Consider the following 23779-nt stretch of genomic DNA (forward strand, 5'->3'; position numbering starts at 1 on the left):
TACATTCTATAAATTGAAAAGTTACCACAAATAATTTATTGTTCGAGAAGGAATACAAAGATTTAAAGTATTGATATGTATTTCAAATAAAATTTTCTATATAAAGTGTTGTGGTGGCACACATTCATTTGCATATGTGGATAGTAATTACACATAAATAGGAAGACTCAGTTAGTCTGGGTGTGTGTTCACCAGAAGCCACCGAAGGCCGCCGAGAGCAGATATGTTTCTTCAGCAAAGACTCTCTTATTTGACACCATTATGTAATATCCTGTAAATATACCTTTTCCTAATACACTTATTTGATCTACCTTTGTTTGTTGAGTCATCATTTGTATTGCTTTCTACGTTACTTGTTTCAACCTGCAAACTTAACAAAGTTACCTCAAATAGCTCAATAATGCAATATTGGAGCTAATTTTTATCGATTTATTCTTCACTGAGAAAGACACTCATTCCAAAAAAGTTTGTTTATTGATTATATAAGCAAACAATTATTTCAACCCATACAGATGTATATATGATTCACTGTATATGTTGCCTATTGGCTTCCTGAGACGAAACGCACCTACATCGATTTCTGTTTTTGTTTTCTATTCTCTTTTGTAAAACTTAATTATGTTCTACAAAAACAAAATAAAAACAACAGCCCCCTCCCCTTCCCCCCTCCTTTTTTCCTTCTCTACTTCCCGGTTGACCCTGTCGGCAGGGCATTAGAATACGCCGACTGTTCCCCCTGCAGAGGGTAAAAGTACCTCAACGGGGCTACCTGTTGGCCGTGGGTGGCAACCCGTGATGCCTAGGAAAAGGATCCTGGTGGCTGAGCAACCGATGCCTAGGGAAAATAAAGGTACCTGTAGCAACACTCTACTTTGGCCTTGTACTAGGCTAGACGGGCGGTTGGAGAGGCCCGATCCAACCAATCGGCTAGTCATGTCAAGCCCTAACACTTACACTGAAAATGTCAATTATAACATCTAAATAAAATTTAAAAAAAAAAAAAAACTTAATCCAAAGATAATACATTTCATTACTACAAACATAGACAAACCAGTTAAGTGTTAGAAGGCGATGGCAAGGGCCAATCAATTGATGAGACAAAAACCACACAACTGCTCCCTAACGAACGTTTATATCAAACTGGGAAAGAAGAAACTAAAGGAGGAAACAGGAAATGATGGAACAAACTCAATCAATTGAGTATATCTCTTTTGTATCCCTGGGATGAAAGGGCGAATGGGTTTCCCCCCTTACATCTCCCAATTTCGGGCTCCGAGGAGGGTGGGGAGCAAGAGAGATGAAAATCTAAACAAACTTCTATGGATATAATAAACCCAAACAAAAAACCCAGAAATCAAAAAAATACTACAAAATCGAAAAGAACCCACTCTGACGTAACCAGCTCAGACAGTGAACAAGAATATAACTATGAAATAATTGATAAAGAAAAATATCCAAGATTCATAGTAATCGAAACCTTGGAAGGAAAAAAGATCAGCGATCTATCTCCATTCCTAATCGAAAAAATTCTGTCTCAAAACAGCAACCCAAAAACAGCAAAAAAAATGAAAAATGGCAATCTACTTGTCACAGTCGACAACTATGAAGACGCAAAAAACATCTTAGAGATGGAAAAATTCCATATCTATAAATGCAAAAGTTATGCTCACGAAAGACTAAACACATCAAAAGGTGTTATAAAAAGCCATGAATTAAGCTTGGCTACAGCAGAAGAAATAGAAAATGCCCTAAGAAAACAGGGAGTAATCGATCACGTCCGAATAAACATAAAAAGGAATGGTCAAACCATACCTACAAAAACCTACATACTAACTTTCAATACACCAAAAATTCCCAAAGAAATAAAAATCGGATACACAATAGAAAAAGTAGAACAATATATACCAGCCCCTCTGAGATGTTATAAGTGTCATAAATATGGACATAGCAGAGAAGCATGCAAAGGACAGAAAGTATGTGGAAAATGTGGCTTAAAAGAACCTAACCATACTGAAAGTGAATGCCCAAACGAAACAAAATGCCCAAATTGCCAAGAAAAACACCCAGCATACTCTAAAATATGCAAAATCTACACAAAAGAAAAAGAAATAGCCGAAATAAAATACAAACAAAATGTGCCCTTTCCTGAAGCAAGGAAAATAGCAAGCTCTCGAGAAAAAAAAACTTCAAACCAAACAACCCAAAACCAAGACCTACTTAAACTAATCTCCGAACTCAAAAATTTAATTGAAACTTTAAAAACTAACCAAAACGAAAACAAGAAACAAATATCAGTATCTTTGAAAACTCAGTCAAATGACCTAAAACAAGTCCCAAAGAGCAAAAAAGAACCCGAACAGCAAAAACCACAAATAAACCGTGAAAGATCCAAATCACGTACAAGGACAAAAGCAGAAGATAAAAACACAATATCTGGAAAGATGGAAACAGAACGGGAAAACACAAATCCTCTTTCCAAAAACCAAAGTAAACAAAAAACAGAGACAATATTAATCGAAAATGAAAACAAATTTGAATTGATTGAAATCGAGAGTCACAGGAAAAAATCTAGCTCCAAAAACAGAACTGATCAGGAAGAGAAAATGGAGACTGAGGAACCAAGCAGTTCAAGTAAACACAAAGCAAAAACCACTCAAAACACAACAAACCAATAGAATAATAGATATAAAAACCTAAACAAAAACCAAACAGAAAAAAAAAGGAAAAAAAATTAATAATTAAACGAACTTATGGAAATGAATAAAAACATCATACAGTGGAACTGCAGAGGCATAAAACCAAACTACGAAGAAATCAAACATATAATAGCACAATATGACCCCAGCATAATCGGCCTACAGGAAACTCTTCTAAAAGAAACGGACACCATCAACTTCAAAGGATACCACATCTACAATCAAACAAACAGATCACAAGCAGATAATCGACCCACAGGTGGCACTTCAATTATAATAAAAAAACAGATACCACATATAAAATTACAACTCCAAACAAACCTTCAAACAATAGCAATTAAAGTTACACTTCACCGACCAATAACCATTTGTTCAATATACATTCCACCTAAACATAAACTAAACAAAACCGAAATTGAAGATCTTATAACACAACTCCCCATACCTTTTATATTAATGGGGGACTTCAACGCCCATAACAAAATGTGGGGAAGTGAGAATATTAATCAAAATGGGAAAACCATTGAATCATTACTGGAATCACCCGAAGTAACTATATTTAATGACAAAACACACACATACCTTCACCCAGGCACAGGAACGACATCAGCTATCGACCTAACACTATGCTCCCCCACAATATTTATGGACTTCCAATGGGAGGTACATAACGACCAGTGTGGCAGCGATCACTTCCCAATTTTTCTCAAAACCCAAGAACCTACAACAGAAGAATCAAAACCAAAATGGCAAATTAATAAAGCTAACTGGACTGAATTTAGCAAACTTTGCACAAATCTAATTAATCAAGAAATAGTTAACAAACCAGATCCTATGTTAGCTTTCACCAATACACTAAACGAAATAGCAACCAAGACAATCCCAAAATCTTCCACCAAACCACACCCAAAATCAACGCCATGGTTCACAATAGAATGTAAGCAAGCAATAACCAACAGGAAAAAAATGCTAAAACACTTCAAACAACATCCTACAAAACCCAACCTTCAAAAATACCTACAAGCACGAGCAAAAGCACGCTATATTATAAAAAAAAGCAAAAAAGAAACCTGGCAAAACTATATTTCCAAATTGAACAACAACACGCCATCAAAAAAAACATGGGAAATAATAAGAAAAATAACTGGAAAAAAACTTGGAACACCAATAAATAATATAAATACACCAAATGGTAGACAAACTATAGACAAAAAAGAAATAGCAAACATAATCGCAAATGAATTCAGCCAAAACTCATCATCCAACCACTACTCCCCCAAATTCCAAAAATACAAAAACAACGCAGAAAAAGAAAAACTCAATTTCACATCCAATAACAAAGAATACTATAACACCTCTTTCACTATAACAGAACTAAAAAATGTAATTCATAAAAGTAAAGATACAGCTACTGGTCCAGACGACATCCACTATCAATTTCTAAAACACATGCCAGACACATCTCTCAACATTCTCTTACAGATAATTAACAAAATATGGTGGACTAACAATTTTCCAAAACACTGGCTCGACTCCAATATCATCCCAATTCCTAAAGCAGGAAAAGATCACTCCAACCCTACCAATTATCGTCCTATCGCCTTAACAAGCTGTATATGCAAAACAACAGAAAGGATGGTCAATACAAGACTAATGTGGCATTTAGAAAAATATAACCTCATTTCTACGCACCAAAGTGGATTTAGACAAAATCAAGGTACTAATGACCAACTTATTCGGCTAGAAACATATATTCGTAACGGTCTAATAAGAAACCACCACGTGGTCTCAATCTTTTTTGATATCGAAAAGGCGTGTGACACCACGTGGAGATATGGAATCTTGAAAGATATTCATAATATGGGAATCAGAGGAAACCTAGCAAAATTTATCCAAGAATTCCTATCCCACAGAACATTTAAAGTATGCTTAGGAAATACAACATCAGATCAACACACACAAGAAACAGGGGTACCACAGGGTAGCGTACTATCTGCCACCCTTTTTCTAATTAAAATCAACAGTATAATCGAAAATGTTAACATGGGATTCGAAAAAACACTATTTGTTGATGACTTTTCAATAACTTACTCATCACCAAATATGCCAACTATTGAAAGACAAATGCAACATTGCCTTAACAAAATAGACCTTTGGGTTAACCAAAATGGATTTAAAATGTCCAAAAGCAAAACCACATGTATCCACTTTTGTAGGAAACGAAAATACCACCTTGACCCACAGCTCAAACTAGATGGACAACCAATACCAGTAGTACAACACACCAAATTTCTAGGGATCATTTTAGACAACAAACTAAACTTCAAGGAGCACATTAACAAATTAAAACAAAAATGCTTAAAAGCAATAAATATCTTAAAAATAGTATCAAAACTAGATTGGGGAGCAGATCAAGCTACAATGCTCAAAATATATCGCTCACATATCAGATCCAAACTGGATTATGGTTGTGCCATATACAGCTCTACTTACAAATCCTACAAAAACAAACTACTAACAATACAGAATCAAAGTTTAAGACTCAGCCTGGGAGCCTACCGAACTTCTCCAATGGAAAGCCTTCATGTAGAAGCCCAAGAACTACCCCTGCACTTAAGATGGAAAAAACTAGCGTTACAATACGCAACAAAACTACAAACCAACCCCGAAAACCCAACATACAAAACTACCTTCAACTTACAATGTACAAACTCTTATTCAAGGAAACCAAAAAGTATACCCTCCTTTGGACACAGAATTAAAGAAATAATACATCAAATCAATGAAAACCCCGACAATATAATTACTCAGAAAACAAACGACAGACCCCCATGGACATTACACAAACCAGAAACCGACATAACACTTACTACTTACAAGAAAAACATTACAAATAATATAACAAACAGAAGCAACTTTGGAGAACTAAGAGAAAAATATGCAGAATACATAGAAATATACACCGATGGGTCTAAAACTATAAACGGAACAAGCGCAGCATGCACAGATGGACAAAATCAATATCAAATAAGACTGCCCAACGAGGCTTCAATATATACAGCCGAACTGCAGGCCATCAAAATAGCTCTCAAACACATCAAAGACATCAACGAACAAAAAGCCATAATATATACAGACTCCCTATCCTGTATAATGGCCCTTGAAGTAAAATCTAAACATCCTTTTATCACAGAAATTATACAAGAATACAATGAAATAACCGAAAAAAACAATAAAAAAATTATAATAGCCTGGATACCAAGTCATGTCGGCATCCCAGGAAATGAAAAAGCAGACAAACTGGCTAAAGAAGCCACAAACCACCAAATGGAAAAAATTAAAATACCACACACAGACCTAAAAAGAAAAATCAACGAATATATAGAAAACATGTGGCAAGAGGAATGGAACAAATGCACTGCAAACAAATTGCATGAACATCAACCAATAATTAAAAACGAAAAACAAAAAAATTTTAAAGGAAGAAGAGAAGAAATTGTACTAAACCGAATAAGAATCGGACATACAAAATTAACTCATTCCTACCTAATCAAAGCGGAGGAAACACCAAATTGCACACTCTGCAATCAACAACTAACAATTAAACATCTACTGACAGAATGTAGAAAACACAAACACACTCAGAAGAAATATTTTAAAACAACAAACATTAGAAAAGTGTTCCAGGAAGTGGAACCCCAACAAATCATAAACTATTTAAAAGAAACAAATGTATTCAAACTCCTATAAAGCAAACAAGTAAAATTCAGTTTAGAAAAACAAATCTCTTACAACTAAAACAATTTTTCAGAAAACCTAAAACATCTTGCTTCAAAAGATAAACTTTTTCAAGAAACTTAAAAAATTTTTACAAGAAACTGAAAATCTATTATACCAACAAAACTTTTTTGGCATTAAATGACTCTTAGAGGTTGAAATGCCGTTAAACAAATACACTCACTCACTCACTGTATATGTATTTTTATTTCTTTTACCTCAGGATAGGCCATTATTTGTGCTAAAAACATCACCTCCACCTGGGAATAATTTTCTTGTAGACAGTGTATACATTTATAATTAAAAGGCTTATATATATATATATATAAAATAAAAATTACAATTAAATTTACCAAAATGATCCAAGATGGTAAAACTAAAGTATATTAAAGAATTAATTATCAAGTAATCTCAACCAGATGTAAAAGCTCGATAAAACCAAATAGGAGATAAAGCTTATAATAAGGGCAAATAGTTAATAAAACATGTTAAAAAACACTTTGAAAAAAGTTAAAAACATATTTACTTTGATAAGGAAACACTTAATAAGTAGATAGTCCTTAATCCGCGGAGTTTCAAAAAAATACTTTCCTTCTCATCAGAGGGTAGGGATTAGCAAAATGCGAGATTGGATTTTGCATACAAAAGTATTTGAGGAAACTGCAAGTAAGTCAAAGATCTTACTTGATAACAAAAAGTGAAGCAAAGGGAATATGGTGAAGAAAAAGGTGATTTCACATGAATGGATAGTCTAATGAAAGGTAAAGTATCCAATGACAGTAAAATTCAAAAATGTAAGTCCAAGAAAGTTAATTTAATTTTCTATTCGCACAAGTAAAATCCAAGGAAATCGCATAATTGTGTAACCCAACATGAGCCCCCACGACAGAACGCTAACTCCCAACATCGTGTATCATGGATTTTTCGTTCGACTATTATTATTATGGCCGGATCGTCCTTTTCCCGTTGGCGACTGTCAATGAGAACACACACAGTTCAAAAAATAGAAATATGAACAAAGAAAGGAAAAACACAAACGCCAATGTTCACATATAAATTGACTGTTGGACTTGTGAGTGTGTGTGTGTGTGTGTGTCTTCCCTCCGTTCTATCGATGTTACATTTATATATCTTTGTTTCACAGTCAACTCTAAATGTCAAACTGTAGTCATTATCAACTCCCATCCGCCATGTAGCGCATCTAGATCTCAACTGACTGTCTCCTCTGTCTTGGGGTCTCAGGTCGCCCACCCCACCCTGGCTACCGGAAGCTGCCCTTCCCTGTTTTATCAGTAGGTTTCTATTGTTATTATTTGCTACTTCCTATCTATTGTTGATTGTAGGATATTTCCGATTTCTTTGTTTATTCTACGCTATTTCCTCTTCCTTTGTCTATTCCCCCCTTCTCAGCACTTAGTGGCTCAAATCCACCCCAGGGCCGCTTTATAGTATCACACCTCCCATGCCCAACTTGTCATGTATTACATAAATTACAAAAACACAAAATCATATCAACATAAATTACATAAAATTTGTACATATTACATGAATAATGAAACATCAGATATATGTCCTTCACTTAACCCCCCCCCCCTGAAATTTGGAGTATTATTTCCAACCCAGTACCACAGGTGTGTACCTAACTCTCTCGGTATTCCAGGGGTATTTGAATATCCTTAAAAAACAACTCTTCAAAGCAATTCCTTTTTTGACTGGCTCCAGACAACTGGTACAGCTTTTCATACCAGAGAAGGAAAATCAACCTCACCCCTCCATCGAGGTAAAAAAAAAAAAACAAGAGGAATTTTAACCACCTCCAAAATAACAGGCATTCCGCCATTTCGCCCCACCCTCCCAAAAATAAACCTGAAAAAATAGCATTTAACAATTATAAGTCTCTTTTTTTTTTCAAATTTTTTTCATTTCTTGTACTAATCGATTAAGAAGTCCCTGTGTAAGCAAGAAACATATGTAATCGTCATCGTTAGAAATACATAAAAATTCACATAAGCAGTTTTTTTTTTTTTCATGACCAAAATGTTTTTCTTTAAAATCCAGATAAGTCTCTTTTTTTTCTCCTAATCTTTTTAACAATTAAAATATAAAGTTTGTATGCATGTGTACAGAAAAATTTGTTTAAACAGTCTCCATTTTTTTTTTCTATAAACGACAATTTTAATAAAAAGAAATTTTCATTATAACCGTCTATTTTTTATTTTATTTTCCTTTTTTTTTTTTTCTTTTAAGTGAAGGGCCTTCTTTCTTCCACTCTGCACAGGTCATCGGCCTGCGTCTCCTAATCCCCCCCGCCCCAGTGAATCATGAACATTGGTAAAAAATAACATTAAAATTCTAAAATTCTTGACTGACCTCATTGCAATCACCCATCGCATCAACTTTGATCTTCGTTAGTAACTCACTCTCCAAACATTAAACCTTCATTTATCCACGTTCTCGACGTATGTTAAATACATCCACTCTAAATACAATTTCTCAATGGTTCTTCATCTGCCACCGGATCATAGAATCGATGTACTCACATGCCAGTTTGTCATATCTCTAACTATCCAAATTTTTGGATGCTTCTTTTCTTGCATCCCACAAAAACTCATGCTCCGTTTTCCACCAACAACCTGGCCAAGTCGAATCACCATGACTTAATTTCTTTCTAACTATCGCCCCAACCCCCTATCACCTAGCATGCGATGTAAGACAAATCCCCGTTCCCACAACAGACGAAGTTCTCAGGAAATTCCTAAAATCGACAAACATCTCTCTCATAAAACGTGTTATGTTGCTAGAAGTCCTTGTAAACCATGAGTGAAAAGACGGGAGAACGCCGCATTGCCACAAATATAGAAGACCTCTATATGGACAAAAATTGAAATGTTTAGCAATTCCTATCATAGGCTTATATTTCCACAAAGTAACAACTGACGCACTGCCATGCTTTCCGATGCCACTTTAACACCGAGTGAACGCAATCCGTGTATCAGTAGTTGATGCATGTGGCCACATCTCCTGTTCCTAGCCAACATGTGAGGAGAAAAGACTTCACAATATGTGAATTGTTCCCCCTCACTTCAAACAAAGAGAAAAAACATCTAGAGAAAAAAAATCAATCCTAACAACAAAAGGAAAAAAATGATCAGCACAATAGAAAAAAAAATATGTATACAAAAAAGAACGACATTGTTTGTCTTTCTTTTAAAAAAAGAAAAACAGTACAGTTTCCCCTATCTCTTTGAGTATCAATATAAAACAATATAGAAAAACTGCGACTAATCCCACTATATTAAAAAAAATCAAATTTCTGTTCACCCAGATGTGCGCGACCCCCACGCTCACTCTACATCTTTTTTTTTTTTCGACTACCCTCTTTCCCATCGACTAAGCTTCTCCACCAACACTTTTCATTGTAGTTGCCAATCTCCTGACACCCCTCCGTCTTTTCTTCTATCTTGACTGACTTCCTCCACCCCGTCACTCCCTATTTTTCATTGTCCGGTCGATCTAGCTGATTTCCAGTCTTCAAATGCACTGTCGCTACGAACCCTCTCTCTCTCTCTCTTTTTCTCTCTCTCCCAATGTATCACACATGGAAAAACCTGTATTCGCACATTTTTAAATTCTTAGGCAAGAAAATGTCTACACATGCTAACAAACCTAAACAAAAAAAGTTAGAAAAATATTTCATTAAAATGAAAAAATAAATTGGTCTTAAATTGCCGGTTTTTTTTGTTTTTTGTTTTTTTTTTCTGTGCAGTGCGTATTTTTGGTTTTCTTCACTTTTTGTGCCCCAGAGTTTTTTTTTTGTTTTTTTTCCGGCTATTTCAATTTTTTCTGCGTCTCTCTCTCTCCGAAGTTTGTAATGAGAGTGCTCTCGTGTTTTTTCACTTCTTTTTTTTTTTTTTGCGTTCGTGATTTTTTTTTTGTTGTTTGTTTAGTTTATTTTATTTTTATTTTTTTTCGAAATGGATTCGGCCGTTACAATTTTTTTTCTGCATGTCCCTTTTCGTCGTGAAATCGCCTGAAGGTCGTCTTAGGTCTAACGGCACCATTGTAACTCGACGTGAGCCTCACGACAGAACACCGACTCCCAATGTGGTGTATCATGGATTTTTCGTTCGACTATTGTTCTTATGGCCGAATCGTCCTTTTCCCATTGGCGACTGTCGGTGAGAACACACTGTAGTCGTTATCAACTCCCATCTGCCGTCTAGCGCACCTAGATCTCAACTGACTGTCTCCTCTGTCTTGGTATCTCAGGTCGCCCACCCCACCCTGGCTACCAGGAGCTGCCCTTCCCTGTTTTATCAGTAGGTTTCTATTGTTATTATTTGCTACTTCTTATCTATTGTTGATTGTAGGATATTTCCGATTTCTTTGTTTATTCTACGCTATTTCTTCTTCCTTTATCTATTCTCCTCTCTCAGCACTTACTTAGTGGCTCAAATCCACCCCAGGGCCACTTTATAGTATCACAATTGGAAGATGGTCCAAAATAATCCGAAAGGCCGAAAAAATTCCAATAATATTAATAAAAGAAAAATAAGATATGCGTTTAACACGGCTGCTGAGACAAATTGTAATTAAGAAAAATCAGTAAAGAAGAAGAGAGAGAGAAAAAAAGAAAAAAAAGATTAAATGGTGATAGAATTAATTATGAAATAGAAAAGCAAATATCAAAATGCCGCAGACAAGATAACGTTAAAAGGCGTGAAAAATATAGGGCAAAAAAAGAGGTCAACTGAAATGTACAGGTTATTACTTAAGGAAATGTCAGCAAGAGTTATTAAAAGACACTAAATGGAAAAAAATAAATTAATTAATAAATAAATAAATAAATAAAAAGTAAATAAAATTAAAATATAAAATAAAAAAAATTTATGGGGAGAGGATAGCCGGTATCTGCAAATTCCAGATAAAGCAAGCAAGTATGTAAGTAAATGCATATAGTAAAATATAAGTAAATATACATATAGAATATAAATATGTCAGTAGATTGATATTTGATAGATAGGAATATTTAAAAACTAAAATGGAAATTGCAGATAAAAAAAAACAGCCAAGCACACAAGAAATAAAGAATAAAAATAAAGGATTATTAAGTTATAAAGTATTAAGAAAATAAGTAGAAAAAAACGATAATGTTAAAAAAGTATATATATCTGAAAGGTTAAAGTAATAACTATGTAATTTCAAAATTACCATAATTAAATTTGGACTTCTGTTTACAGAAAGAGATTAGTTCGTTTTTAGAATTTATTATATTGTTACTTTAAGGGGCTATAATTATAGTTATAGCTTCGGTTTTGCAGAGGCTGGAGTTTGATAGTCCATTTGATTGAAAAGGGGGGTATTAGAGTTAAGTTTTTTAATTAAAGTGGTTAGAGAAGTTCCTTGGTTATTAGAATTATGGTTGTTAAAAGGAGAAATGTGGTTTGATATTCTTTTCTTAATTAATGTTGAAGTAGCGTCAATATATGTATGTACTTTATTAAAAGCTCAAGGTCTGATATTAATTTACTTACATACTTACTTGCTGTATCTGGAATTTGCAGATACCGACCATCCTCTCCCCTTAAAAAAAATTTTCTTATTTTTATTTTTTCCATTTAGTGTATTAAAAATATTAAAATAACTCGTGCTGACATTTTCTTAAGTAATAACCTGTACATTTCAGTTGACCTCTTTTTTTGCCCTATATTTTTCGCGCCTTTTAACATTATCTTATCTGAGGCATTTTGACATTTGCTTTTCTATTTTGTATAATTCTATCACCATTTAATCTTTTTTTCTCTCCCTCTTCTTCACTGATTTTTCTTAATTACACTTTGTCTCGGCAGCTGTGTTAAACACATATTTTATTTTTATTTTATTAATATTATTGGAATTTATTCCCCTTTTCCTTATACATATTTGTGAATTATTCCTTGGATTTCGGCCTTTTGGATTATTTTGGACCATCTTCCAATTACGCAAGTTTCTTGGATTCTACTTGTGCGAATGGAAAATTAAATTAACTTTCTTGGACTTACATTTTTGGATTTTACTGTCATTGGATACTTTACCTTTCACCAGACTATCCATTCATGTGAAATCACCTTTTTCTTCACCATATTCCCTTTGCTTCACTTTTTGTTATCAAGTAAAATCTTGCAGTTTCATCAAATACTTTTGTATGCAAAATCCGATCCCGCATTTTGCTAATTCTTCCCTCTGATGAGAAGGAAAGTATTTCTTTGAAACTCCGGATTAAGAACTATCCACTTATTAAGTGTTTCCCTTTCAAATTAAATATGTTTTTAGCTCTTTTTCAAAGTGTTTTTTAACATGTTTTATTAACTATTTGCTCTTATATATATATATATAGAGAGAGAGAGAGAAAGAGACAGATGATAATAGTCGTATTCCTGTCTGTTTGTGTGTTCACAATTTAATTAATATGTACAAAAGGTACACTGTTTGACAAATTAATTTTTGTGCTGAAAATAGACGCTTACATTTTAGCCTGATTTCTATATATACTATTTATTCCAAGGGAATCTACAATCAAGGTGTAACCTTATTTGCATATTGCTAATTAAAGAAAATCTATTTTAATAATTAGTTCCATGTTATTAATTGATTGTTGTAATAGAATTGTTTATTATTTAAAGTTGATTTATTTTAATGTATTTATAGTTTAATGTATATTTAATTATCATTAGCCAACATTAGTTTCCTTTAAAAATGGGAGCAAGTTTACTTAAGCTATGAAAGTTATTTTCCCTTTTAAATTATTTTTTAAAAAATGTTACCCACTTTTCTTTTAATCTTTTTATTTATTCAAAAAAGCAACATTTTTTTGATTTTCCAAACTTTTTAAGATAAAAAAATCAGTCATGAAATGCTGGGCTTCATTGACTACAACATGGGACAAATCCCGAGTTTCTATGATGACCAGAACCAAAGTTATAATCAAAAATATGTGACTTTCACCTTTTCATTAACCTTAATTTTCTAGAATTAAATCTGTTCTCAGTTAGACCGTGACTAATATTTTTTGATCAAGTTTGGTGATGATTGATCAAGTGATGTACACAAAAAAATGCGACTGAAAATATAAACCTCCATGGCAGAAATAACAATAGTTATGTAGCATTTCATATGAATAAGTAGGATTTGTTATATATAAAAAAGAAACTGTCAGTTTTCATAAAGTTTTTATTTTTTCCAAATTTAATGTTTGGATTTGATGCACTTTAATAACAGCCTGCAATATTTCAACCTTTCAAGATTTTGATTCTTATGTTGTCAAGTGAAGAAATGCAGTTTCACAACTGTCTTATGTTCTTATTTGATTATGTGATGGTTTTTGTTTTTTTATTTGTTTTCTATTTTAAATCATTTTTTTTTTTTTTGTATATATAAATAAATATACAGAATACCTGAACTTGAAACCCCAGAACAAAGAATGTTGGCCGTTGTCGAATGGTACTTAACATCTTTCCATGCAGGCAGACAGGTAAGCGTCTATCAATGTAAAGCATATTCCTTTTCATATATCAGGTGTGTGTGTGTGTGTGTGTATTTATCGCTAAATGTAACAAGATAGGTTTAAAGTGGAGGTGTTATAGCTTCTCAAAAAAGGGGCACACTGGGTTGACACTAAAGTAAAAAGTGTCTATCAATATCAAATATTTCTATTCATATATCAGTTATGTGTCTGTGTATTTATTTAAGGCTAAATATAATACAAGATAGGTTTAAATTGAAGATATGATGGTGTTTCAAAAAAGGGACATTCTGGATTGACACAATAGTAAAAATTGTTTCAGATTTAGAAGAATTACGTTGTCTTTGACTAAAGACAAGACAGATTAAACACCTCGATTCATGGACAGAAGTTGAGTTATGTATGACCATATCAACAGAAATGTCAATTTACCTTTCAAAGATTTTTTTTTACTCTCACCCTAACCTTAAAGTCATAGTCTTTGCGGGCACCTGAAAAAAATATGCAGCTCAATAGAAGAAACGCAATATTCTCTGCCCATGTTTCTGCTCCATAGAGCAACCTGTTTGAGGAGGTCGTGACTATGGCTACTATATCTAGGTTTAATGCGGCTTTAGATAAATATTCAGACTGTACATAAATATGGCTTCTTGCATTTTATTTATTTTTTTATTTTATTTATTTATTTATTTTTTTTTTTTTGACAAATATTTGGTTTGATATCCGAGTACCCGAGATAAGAAACCAAGTTATTATTTATAAAGATTAAAAGCCTCTTGTAGATAGCAATTAAACAGATGGATAAAATGTCAAGTGACTGATAAATGACTATAATGAAAGAATTAAAAATGAATGGAATTTGAATTACTCATGAGGATGTTTTATTTGTTGATATTGGATTTGAAGATGACTATGCATCCCTATAGGTTGCATTCCTGTAATACTGTTCTACAGATTATAAGTTCTTTGAAAGAAATATTTCTTCATCAAAATTCCGTTCGATATTCGGCACACAAGAAGAAAAGATCATTCTTTGTAGCAGCAGTCAAATATGAACTTACAGCAGTTAAAGAGGGAAAAAGTTTTTGTCATTTACGCTTCCTTTCTCTGCTTTCTTTGTCTTAAAGACAGAACAAATATGGAGACAGTTTGCTTCATGCATTGAATTAATAACATCTCCATATTGAATTTGCTTTCTGAGTCAATTGCTCAACATGTCCTTCATAGACAATATCTACTTTAAATCTCACCTGTGGTATCTGTCAATATGAGTAAATTGGTTAGTTCACCGTGCTTAGAGACAGTTTGTGAGTTCAAACCTCAACTGAAGCATAATTATTTTATTCTGATTTGGTCCCAGAATTAACTTGAGTATTTCAAATGACAAGATTAAGTTGATTGTTTAGTTTTGCTTTTTCTTTTTTTTTCTTTTGTAATGCATGTAATTTACAGTAATTAGGATCCCAGGTGATGCTGGGTGGGGCTGCTAATTTAAGAATAAAGATCATTTTGAAAATGTGACATAGTTTTTATTTTTTTTTGTTCGACAGGGATCTGTAGCAAAAAAGCCTTACAATCCTATCCGAGGAGAAGCTTTTCATTGTTCCTGGAGAATACCCAAACAAGACACATACCCTCCATCTCCGGAACGTTCGAAAACAGAAAATGACACAAATGACCATTGTTTATTAACTTATTGTGCTGAGCAAGTTTCCCATCATCCACCAAGTGAGAAAATTTTTTTTTTTTTTTATTCTTGTTCAATTTGCCTGACACTGTTGTATTATCATTCTCTCTCTCTCTCTCTCTCTCTCTCTCTATATATATATATATATATATATATATATATATATATAAATTACATCCTGGACAGAAAATTGAAAGTGATTTAATTTCCAATTTTTTGTCAAAGCTTTCTTGTGATATAGCACGGTTAAATAATAAATATCATGAATTGTGGAGAAGTTCGGTTGGTAGTTTGTTGTTTTTCGACAAAATTAGATTTTCCAGATATGTTGCAATCATTCATGAACGTAACCTTTCTAGGTTATCGTTAAAAAATCAAAAGAATTTGCAATACTTAATCTTCAAAAAATATGGTTGCTCATTGAACCCTAGTGTTACTCAGAACGTCCTAAATCTTTCTTCCGCGCAGTTGTCTGAGCTTGAATTTAACATTCTTTCGCATGGCTTGGACTTTTGTATTCCTCCCATACCCCCAAAGCGTGAAGAGATATATGCTGAATTTGAAGTCTTCTTTGCTCAAATAAAAAGACTTCCTCCTGTTTCCGACTCTATGGTCAGTGATATTAAGGCGAAACTTAATGACGTTGCACATTCTTATGCTGGCAAGCCTATTTCGTTTTGTGAAGCAAAATGGCGAAGTGAACATTATCGTACAATTAAAGCACTTCGTCATAATAAATCTTTAGTCATCACAAAACCCGATAAAGGTTCTGGCGTAGTCATAATGGATCATCAGGATTATGTCAATAAAATGATGACCATCCTGGGGGACACCTCTAAATTTGTTAAATTAGGTCCGGTAGATACTCATGATTCTACTATTTCTATCGAGACCAAGTTCCAAAAGCAACTTGTCATATGGGTTAAAAGTGGTGTTCTTCCCACTTCCATTTCTAATTTAATTTGTCCCACGGGTTCCATCCGCCCCCGATTGTATGGTTTGCGTAAGACCCATAAAGAGGGGGTACCGTTGAGACCCATACTATCGATGATTGGGTCCTGTCAACATAATTTAGCAAAATTGTTGACAAGTATTTTAGAACCTGTTTTGGAACGTTTCAGTTCATTTTGCATTAAAGACTCTTTTTAGCTTTGCTAACTTTATGCAAAATTACACTCATTCAAATAAATTTATGTGTTCCTTTGATATTTCTAGTCTTTTTACATGCATTCCTTTGTTAGAGACGATTAATATTTGTGCTGACGCCTTATATCGAACTAAACTTCCGACTCCTCCAATTCCAGAAAATATTTTTGTAGAATTGATGAAGTTCGCCACTATGTCGGTTGAATTTAGTTTTAACGATGTTATGTACAGACAGACAGATGGTGTGGCCATGGGTTCCCCATTGGGACCAGCGTTGGCTAATATTTTTGTGGGTTTTCATGAACAGGATCTATTGTCTGGTTTGCATAAACCAGACATTTATTTTCGTTACGTTGATGATACCTTTTGCTTATTTGACAACGAGACGAATACGGATGCTTTTTTTTTGTGTCTCTTAATAACGTTCATCCAGCCCTTAAGTTTACGGTAGATAAGGAAACGAATTCTACTCTTCCATTCTTAGATGTACTTGTGTCTAAGACATCTTCGTGTTTTCTTACTTCGGTTTATCGTAAACCAACCTTTACGGGTCTCTATACTCGTTGGAACTCTTTCTGCCCTATAAACCAAAAATATAATTTGATTAAGACATTAACACATAGGGCCTTGATGATTTGTTCTAGGGTTAATCTGGATGACGAGTTTAAATTTATTACAAGGACCCTTTGTAATAATGGTTACCCATTGGATATTGTTGAAACTGTTATTAATAAGAAGGTTTCCAATTTCTATAAACTTAAAGAAATTACGGTTAATAGATGTCCTGTTTACCTACGTCTACCTTGGCTGGGCAACATTAGTGACCGTTTTGCCAAGCAAATTTCTGTGTCTGTACAACGGTGTTATTTTGCATCTAATCCTCATGTTGTTTTTTCAACCAGGCCTATGTTGCCGTCTATTCGCAAAGATGTTCTTCCCCTCCCCCCACCATAATAATTCTATTATTTATTTATTTAAATGTAGTTGCAGTGCGCACTATGTTGGGCGAACATCGCAAAGATTAGATTTTCGTTTGAAACAGCATGTGCCTTCGAAAATTCGTTATGCAAATTTCTCGCCGTCGGATGTTTTGAATAATACGTATGGTTCTTCGATTTGCGACCACCTTATAAATAACCATGCGTGTGCCACGAATTTCAGTGTCAACATGTTCACTATTTTGAGCAGGTCGCACTCTCCATATCATTTAAAAATTCTAGAGACTATTTATATTAAGTCGATGAGACCTTCTCTTTGCGAGCAAAAAGAAAATCTTCTCGGACTTAATTTGGTCTCTATGTAATTTTGTTTCCCCTGTTTATTTTTGATTTTTTTTTTTTTTTTCTCCTTTCCCTTGCCATATTCATGACTTTATTTATTATTTTTTTTAATCGTATTGTCCTCGATTTGGCTCTGTTGAGTGAGGATCGAAACCGGGTTAGCTGGCCTTTATTTTCATTTTTTATTTTTTAAATAATCATGTATATTGGTCTATATGTAGCCATCATTAAATTCTGTACCCCTCGAAAGATTTTCAAATATATATATATATATATATATATATATATATATATATATATACTAGCAGGCTGCCTGTGTTGCCCCATTATAAAATATATGTAGATCATGTATTTATTATTATAGAGCAAATTCGCTATTGATTATTATATTGTACCCAATATGTATAGTAATGATTTCAAAAGTTTAAAAAAAATGATTGCAGGATGCGATCAGCTGGAATTTAAACCAAAACATTCAATCAGTCATTATTTAACACTTCAGTCATCGTCGTTACCGTGAGCTATTAACAGATGGATAATAAAGGATATACATTAAGCGAAAAAAAAATGTATATGGTCGGAAGTTAATCAATTTACTCCTGCCAAGGTCAACTGTTTTTTTTTTTTTTTGTTTTTTGTTTTTCACTTTTGACTTGTTAGTAGCTATTTTTACAGGTTAAAAATCAAATACGCTAGATGTTTCAAGTCTGTAGACCAAATATTCAGAGAGGAGCTTGGTAGAGATGTTTCACACACACAAACAAGATCACTTCTATATATATATTATAAATGTTTATTTTTGAAATATTGTTAATTTCAAACGTATACCGGTTTCATTTAATGTGTGGAGACCATTATGATAAAAACTGAATCACCATGAATTTCGAGTAAAGTTCAATGTATCTACTTTATAAATGCAGAGGATAGATATATAGTACAAAATTTTGTTGAAATTCAAAAACTTACATTTTTTCTTTTTTTAACTTTTGTTTATTTCATCTTGAATTTCTTCATTACAGCCATTTTTGTTAATGAGATGGCAATTTTATGATTGTATGTTTTCATAAGTCTCCAATACTCATCAATTCGTCAGATGTTATTTCCATTCGATGTTACCAACAAAAAGTTAATTTTGTACATGATAAATAAGGTGTTTTCTTTTGGGAAAAGAAATTCCATCCTCACGTTGTTACAAGTTGGCCATCTTGGATATTGTGCAAACCAAAATTTCTGTTTTAAACCTTAATTTCGTATTTTTTAGTTTTTTGTTTTAGTTTTAATTTCCAATTTTTTTCCTATTCTTTCCTATTTTTTTAATAATTTTTATTGCTACATTTATGCGTGTTTATTCTAATATTCATTTTGTTTGGTTACATATTATTTATTATTTAATGTCTTTGTTTTAAGGGGAGGTCACTCATTGTTTAAACAAGATGCTGAGAAAGAAAATAACACTAGAGGTAACGAAAACAACAATGCAGATAAAAATGAAAACAACAGAAGAGATGATAACAATAATAGACAATCACAATAATGAAGATAGCAGCAGAACCAATTGTAAGACAGGCAACTACCTCAAGCCAGGATCAAAACCTGACTGCCCAAATGACAGTCAAGACTTCTCACCATTACACTATATGGCTGCATGAACCATGGTTTTTTTCTATCCACATCTCTTCCTTCCAAGGTTTTGTTTTCTGTTAAAGATTTACAAAAATAGGTAAATGCTAGCAAAAGTACCCATCGTTGACTGGGTTCAAAAACAGCCTACAGAAAATGGACTCTGATTTATGAAAGTATGATAAGTTATGAAAAGGAAGGATTGTAAAGAGATAGCTTTGAATTTGCGGGTATCAAAACCAAAGCAAAATATGATGAAAGTAAAAATAAAATAGATAATCCCCATAATTTAAGTTAAAACCTACTTATCAAAGTATTATTATGTACATCTATATCAAAAACACTTGTAAATGTTTTTTTTTTTTTTTTTTTTAATTTTAAAATTTTTTATTTCCATACTTTGTGGACCAGGCACATACGCAGACCCCACATTTTTAATGAATCATCATTATGCCAGATCAAACATACCCATTCTTGTGTCTCGATACATCTATCATTATATGTGATCAGTTTTCTATAATAGGCAACCATATAGGAGCCTATTCGTGACCAGACACACACACAGACGTTCCGCTTTATATTATACTAGCAAAAGTACCCGTCGTTGACTGGGTTCAAAAACAGCCTACAGAAAATGGACTCTGATTTATGAAAGTATGATAGGTTATGAAAAAGAAGGTTTGTAAAGAGATAGCTTCGAATTTGGAGGTATCAAAACCAAAGCAAAATATGATGAAAGTAAAAATAAAATAGATAAACCCCATAATTTATTATACCATACTTGTTCACACTGAAACACTTATCACAATATTCTGTGGATCTATATTAAAAAACCTTGTTAAACTTTGTGCTTATTTCCATTCTATGGAGGCCAGGCATGAACGCAGACCCCACAATTTTATTATACCATGTCTATTTAAGTTAAAACATACTTATCAAAGTATTCTTATGTACATCTATATTAAAAACACTTGTAAACGTTTTTTTTTTTTTTTTTTTTTTTTTTTTTTTTTTTTTTTTGTGAACTAGGTGCGAACGCAGACCCCACAATTTTAATGACCCACCGTTCTGCCAGATCAAACATACCCATTCCTGTGTCTCGATACATCTATCATTATATGTAATCAGTTTTTTAAAATAGTCAACCATATAGGAGCCTATTCGTGACCAGACACACACACACACACACACACACACACACACGCACACACACACGGGCATTCAGCTTTATATTATAGATAAAAATCTTTAACAAGCAGAAAACAAAACCTTTAAAGGAAGAGATGTAGGTAAAAAATTTTCTCATAGTTTTCCTTAAAAGGGAAATGGATTCCATATTGTTCATTGTAAAAGTGTTTTTTTAAACGTCTGATGAGAGGCTATTCTTGTGAAAATTTTCGAATGATATAAGGTTTGAATTTGTCCGAATGGTCTTGAAACAATTATAACGAACGATGAAATACATAATTTGTTGCTATCAATCCATTCTTTGATGTCTTGATTTTGTTAAAACAAATATGAATGCTCAATTACAAATGATGGTAATTTTGAAGCTTACAATGTAAGTCATCTCATTCTGACTTAAAATTTATTGCTATATGAACGGTTACGAATTATCAATTATATAAACCCAATAAAATTCGGAATGCTATAAATAAGATATATATATATATATATATATATTAATGATAGGACGATTTCAATATTTTTCCCGATTGCAGTTCTTTATAAATCTCTAAATATTTAACCATAGTTATTTTTTCGATTACCATAAAAACATGTTAAATTTGCAGATATTTTCTCAAATGTAAAAATACACTTTAGGGGGTTTGTCAATAGATTTTAGTTTTATTGGTAGTTTAAAATCAATAAATATTTATTATTTTAACATTACTACCAACATTGAAGGATTGTGCCTACCAAACTCCTCTGTCAGTTTTTGGTCTACAGAAATGAAATTTCATATATAAGGTATTTATCGAAACAGGGTGGGGGGTAATAAAGTTTGATCATGGGGCTGTATTGTCTCTTTCCCCCTCCTTTTCCTTTTTTTTTTTTTTTTTTTTTTTTTTTAATGGAAAGAAAAATTTAGTCGCAGTTATTATTTGGAATCAGACAGTCACATATTTCTTCTTTCATTGCACGTGGCAAAAAGTCAATTTATACATAACATGAATGATATTTTAACATAGAGACATGGGAGCGGGTTGGGCGGATTGGAGTGGATGAAAATTGATAAATACTTAGCTTCTTGATAATTGTCCGGTTCCGAGGAGCATCGTTAACACAAATGTCTTTTCTTCTTCGTCACCGTTCTCTTCTTATCCTAACGAGTGGTTTTTAGCATAATGTTCTCCATTGGAGGGATATTCATCTCCAGGACTAACATTCGGCCAAGGTATATCCAAGCTTTGAGTTGGTTTCCCTTTTCGGTCCAATGTGAGTTGAATGGCCTCTGTCTCACCTATGCGTCTTTCTACACTGGTGTTAAGACATTCTCTTCGGGGCCCTCATTTTCCACCAGTGTTCCCTCTGGCCGTTCGTAGCCCAACTGAATTTCCCGCTCAGGTTTTTTTATTTCCACGTGTTCTCATCTGAGATGGGTGGGTTGGGGGTTCTGTCTGATTTCCATCCGTTATGTTCGCCGTCCTGTCGAAAGGCGGTAAATCTTGTCTCTGTGATTTCCTTTGCGTGGGTGGATGGAGGGAGGTTGGGGATGGGGGTGTCTGCTTGACTAATACATACATTTATCGTGACGTGAAAGGAAGAAGGGGGGTATAGTTTTTTCTTATAAAAATATATACATCTTCCGATTCCTATATTACACTTTGATATGTAAGTTCATCATAAAATGTTCCTCAAAATTCCAGAAATACGTTAGTGAACAGGATATTTTGAGAATAGAACTGGTACTTCTATCATTTCTATTACATGCTATCACTCACCATTAAAGAGGAATAGAAGATAAAACTTTTACTCTTTTTTTTTTTTTTTTTTTTTTAATAATCTAATCCGACTTTTTTTTTCAGTTTCAGCTTTTTATTTTGAATGTCCTGAAAAAGAAATCAACATGAATGCATCAATATGGACCAAATCAAAATTCATGGGAATGTCAATCGGTGTTGTAATGGTCGGCAAAAGTGAGTCAAAAAAAAATTCTTTTTATTTTAAGACTTTCTATAATTTAGATTCATAGCAAAATATACAGGATGATGACCTCCCCTCCCCACGAAGAAATGCCCCACCCTTTTTTTTTTTTTTTTTTTTTTTTTTTTTTTTTTTTTAAGTTCTTTACATTAAATGATTTGGAGCAATTTACATTAAAAAGAAAGTTTTTATCTTATTGTCGGAGAAGCATTTTGAGTATTGTCTCATCAGTAACGTAATCCTTGAAGGAGCTTCATACTCCACAGATGTTTATTTGTTGTGTCATCTTAAAAACACAGTCTATAAAAACAATCTCCACATAAATATTGGGTACTTGTACAGGTTAATCAAGACATTAAAAAAATGATAAAAAATATAGATATTGTACGTATTGTACGTATCCGTTATGGAATGAAGTTCTCAGAAAAAAAAAAATTTCACTTAATTTCATCAAGTAATTTTTTTTTTTTTTTTTTTTTTTTTTTTTTTTTAAGCGAAAAAACAACTTGTAATGATACCGATCAAAATGTAGTCATGTTTTGATTTTTAGGAAGAAAATGTGGGAGGGAGAAGGAAGTGGGGGTCACCCTTTGCCATGTTATAAAATCTTACCTACATGATTGATCAACAAATAATTAATGTTGTCTCATTTATACTGAACGATTGTACTTGTCTTTCAGTTTGTTTAAATTTGCTGAAGCATGATGAGGAATACGTGTTTGGTTTACCGAGTGCCTATGCCAGATCCATCCTTACAGTTCCATGGGTGGAGCTGGGTGATAAGATTTATATTACCTGCCAGAAGTCTGGCTATTCTGCTGCTATCACATTCCACACAAAGGTGCGTATTTATGATGTCAACCAGATTTGGTCAGAATGTAACATTTCTTTAAAAAAACAAAACTTCTGTCTATCCCTCTATATA

The 23779-nt window shown here is 33.2% G+C and overlaps 1 protein-coding gene across 11 annotated transcripts in view; it reads left to right on the top strand.

Annotated features, from left to right (window-relative positions):
- LOC145276793 (oxysterol-binding protein-related protein 11-like) overlaps positions 1 to 23779 on the top strand; it is a 430789-nt gene that overhangs the window by 397535 nt on the left and 9475 nt on the right. For all 11 annotated transcript variants that reach the window (XM_080128095.1, XM_080128098.1, XM_080128099.1 and 8 more), the window contains 4 exons: positions 13902 to 13983; positions 15525 to 15702; positions 22737 to 22847; positions 23535 to 23695. In XM_080128095.1, coding sequence (XP_079984221.1) covers positions 13902 to 13983; positions 15525 to 15702; positions 22737 to 22847; positions 23535 to 23695 — 532 coding nt within the window. The remainder of the gene's footprint in view (positions 1 to 13901; positions 13984 to 15524; positions 15703 to 22736; positions 22848 to 23534; positions 23696 to 23779) is intronic.

The sequence above is a fragment of the Euprymna scolopes genome, chromosome 5 (assembly GCF_053919585.1).
Source record: "Euprymna scolopes isolate OS-2025 chromosome 5, ASM5391958v1, whole genome shotgun sequence".
NCBI lineage: Eukaryota > Metazoa > Mollusca > Cephalopoda > Sepiida > Sepiolidae > Euprymna > Euprymna scolopes.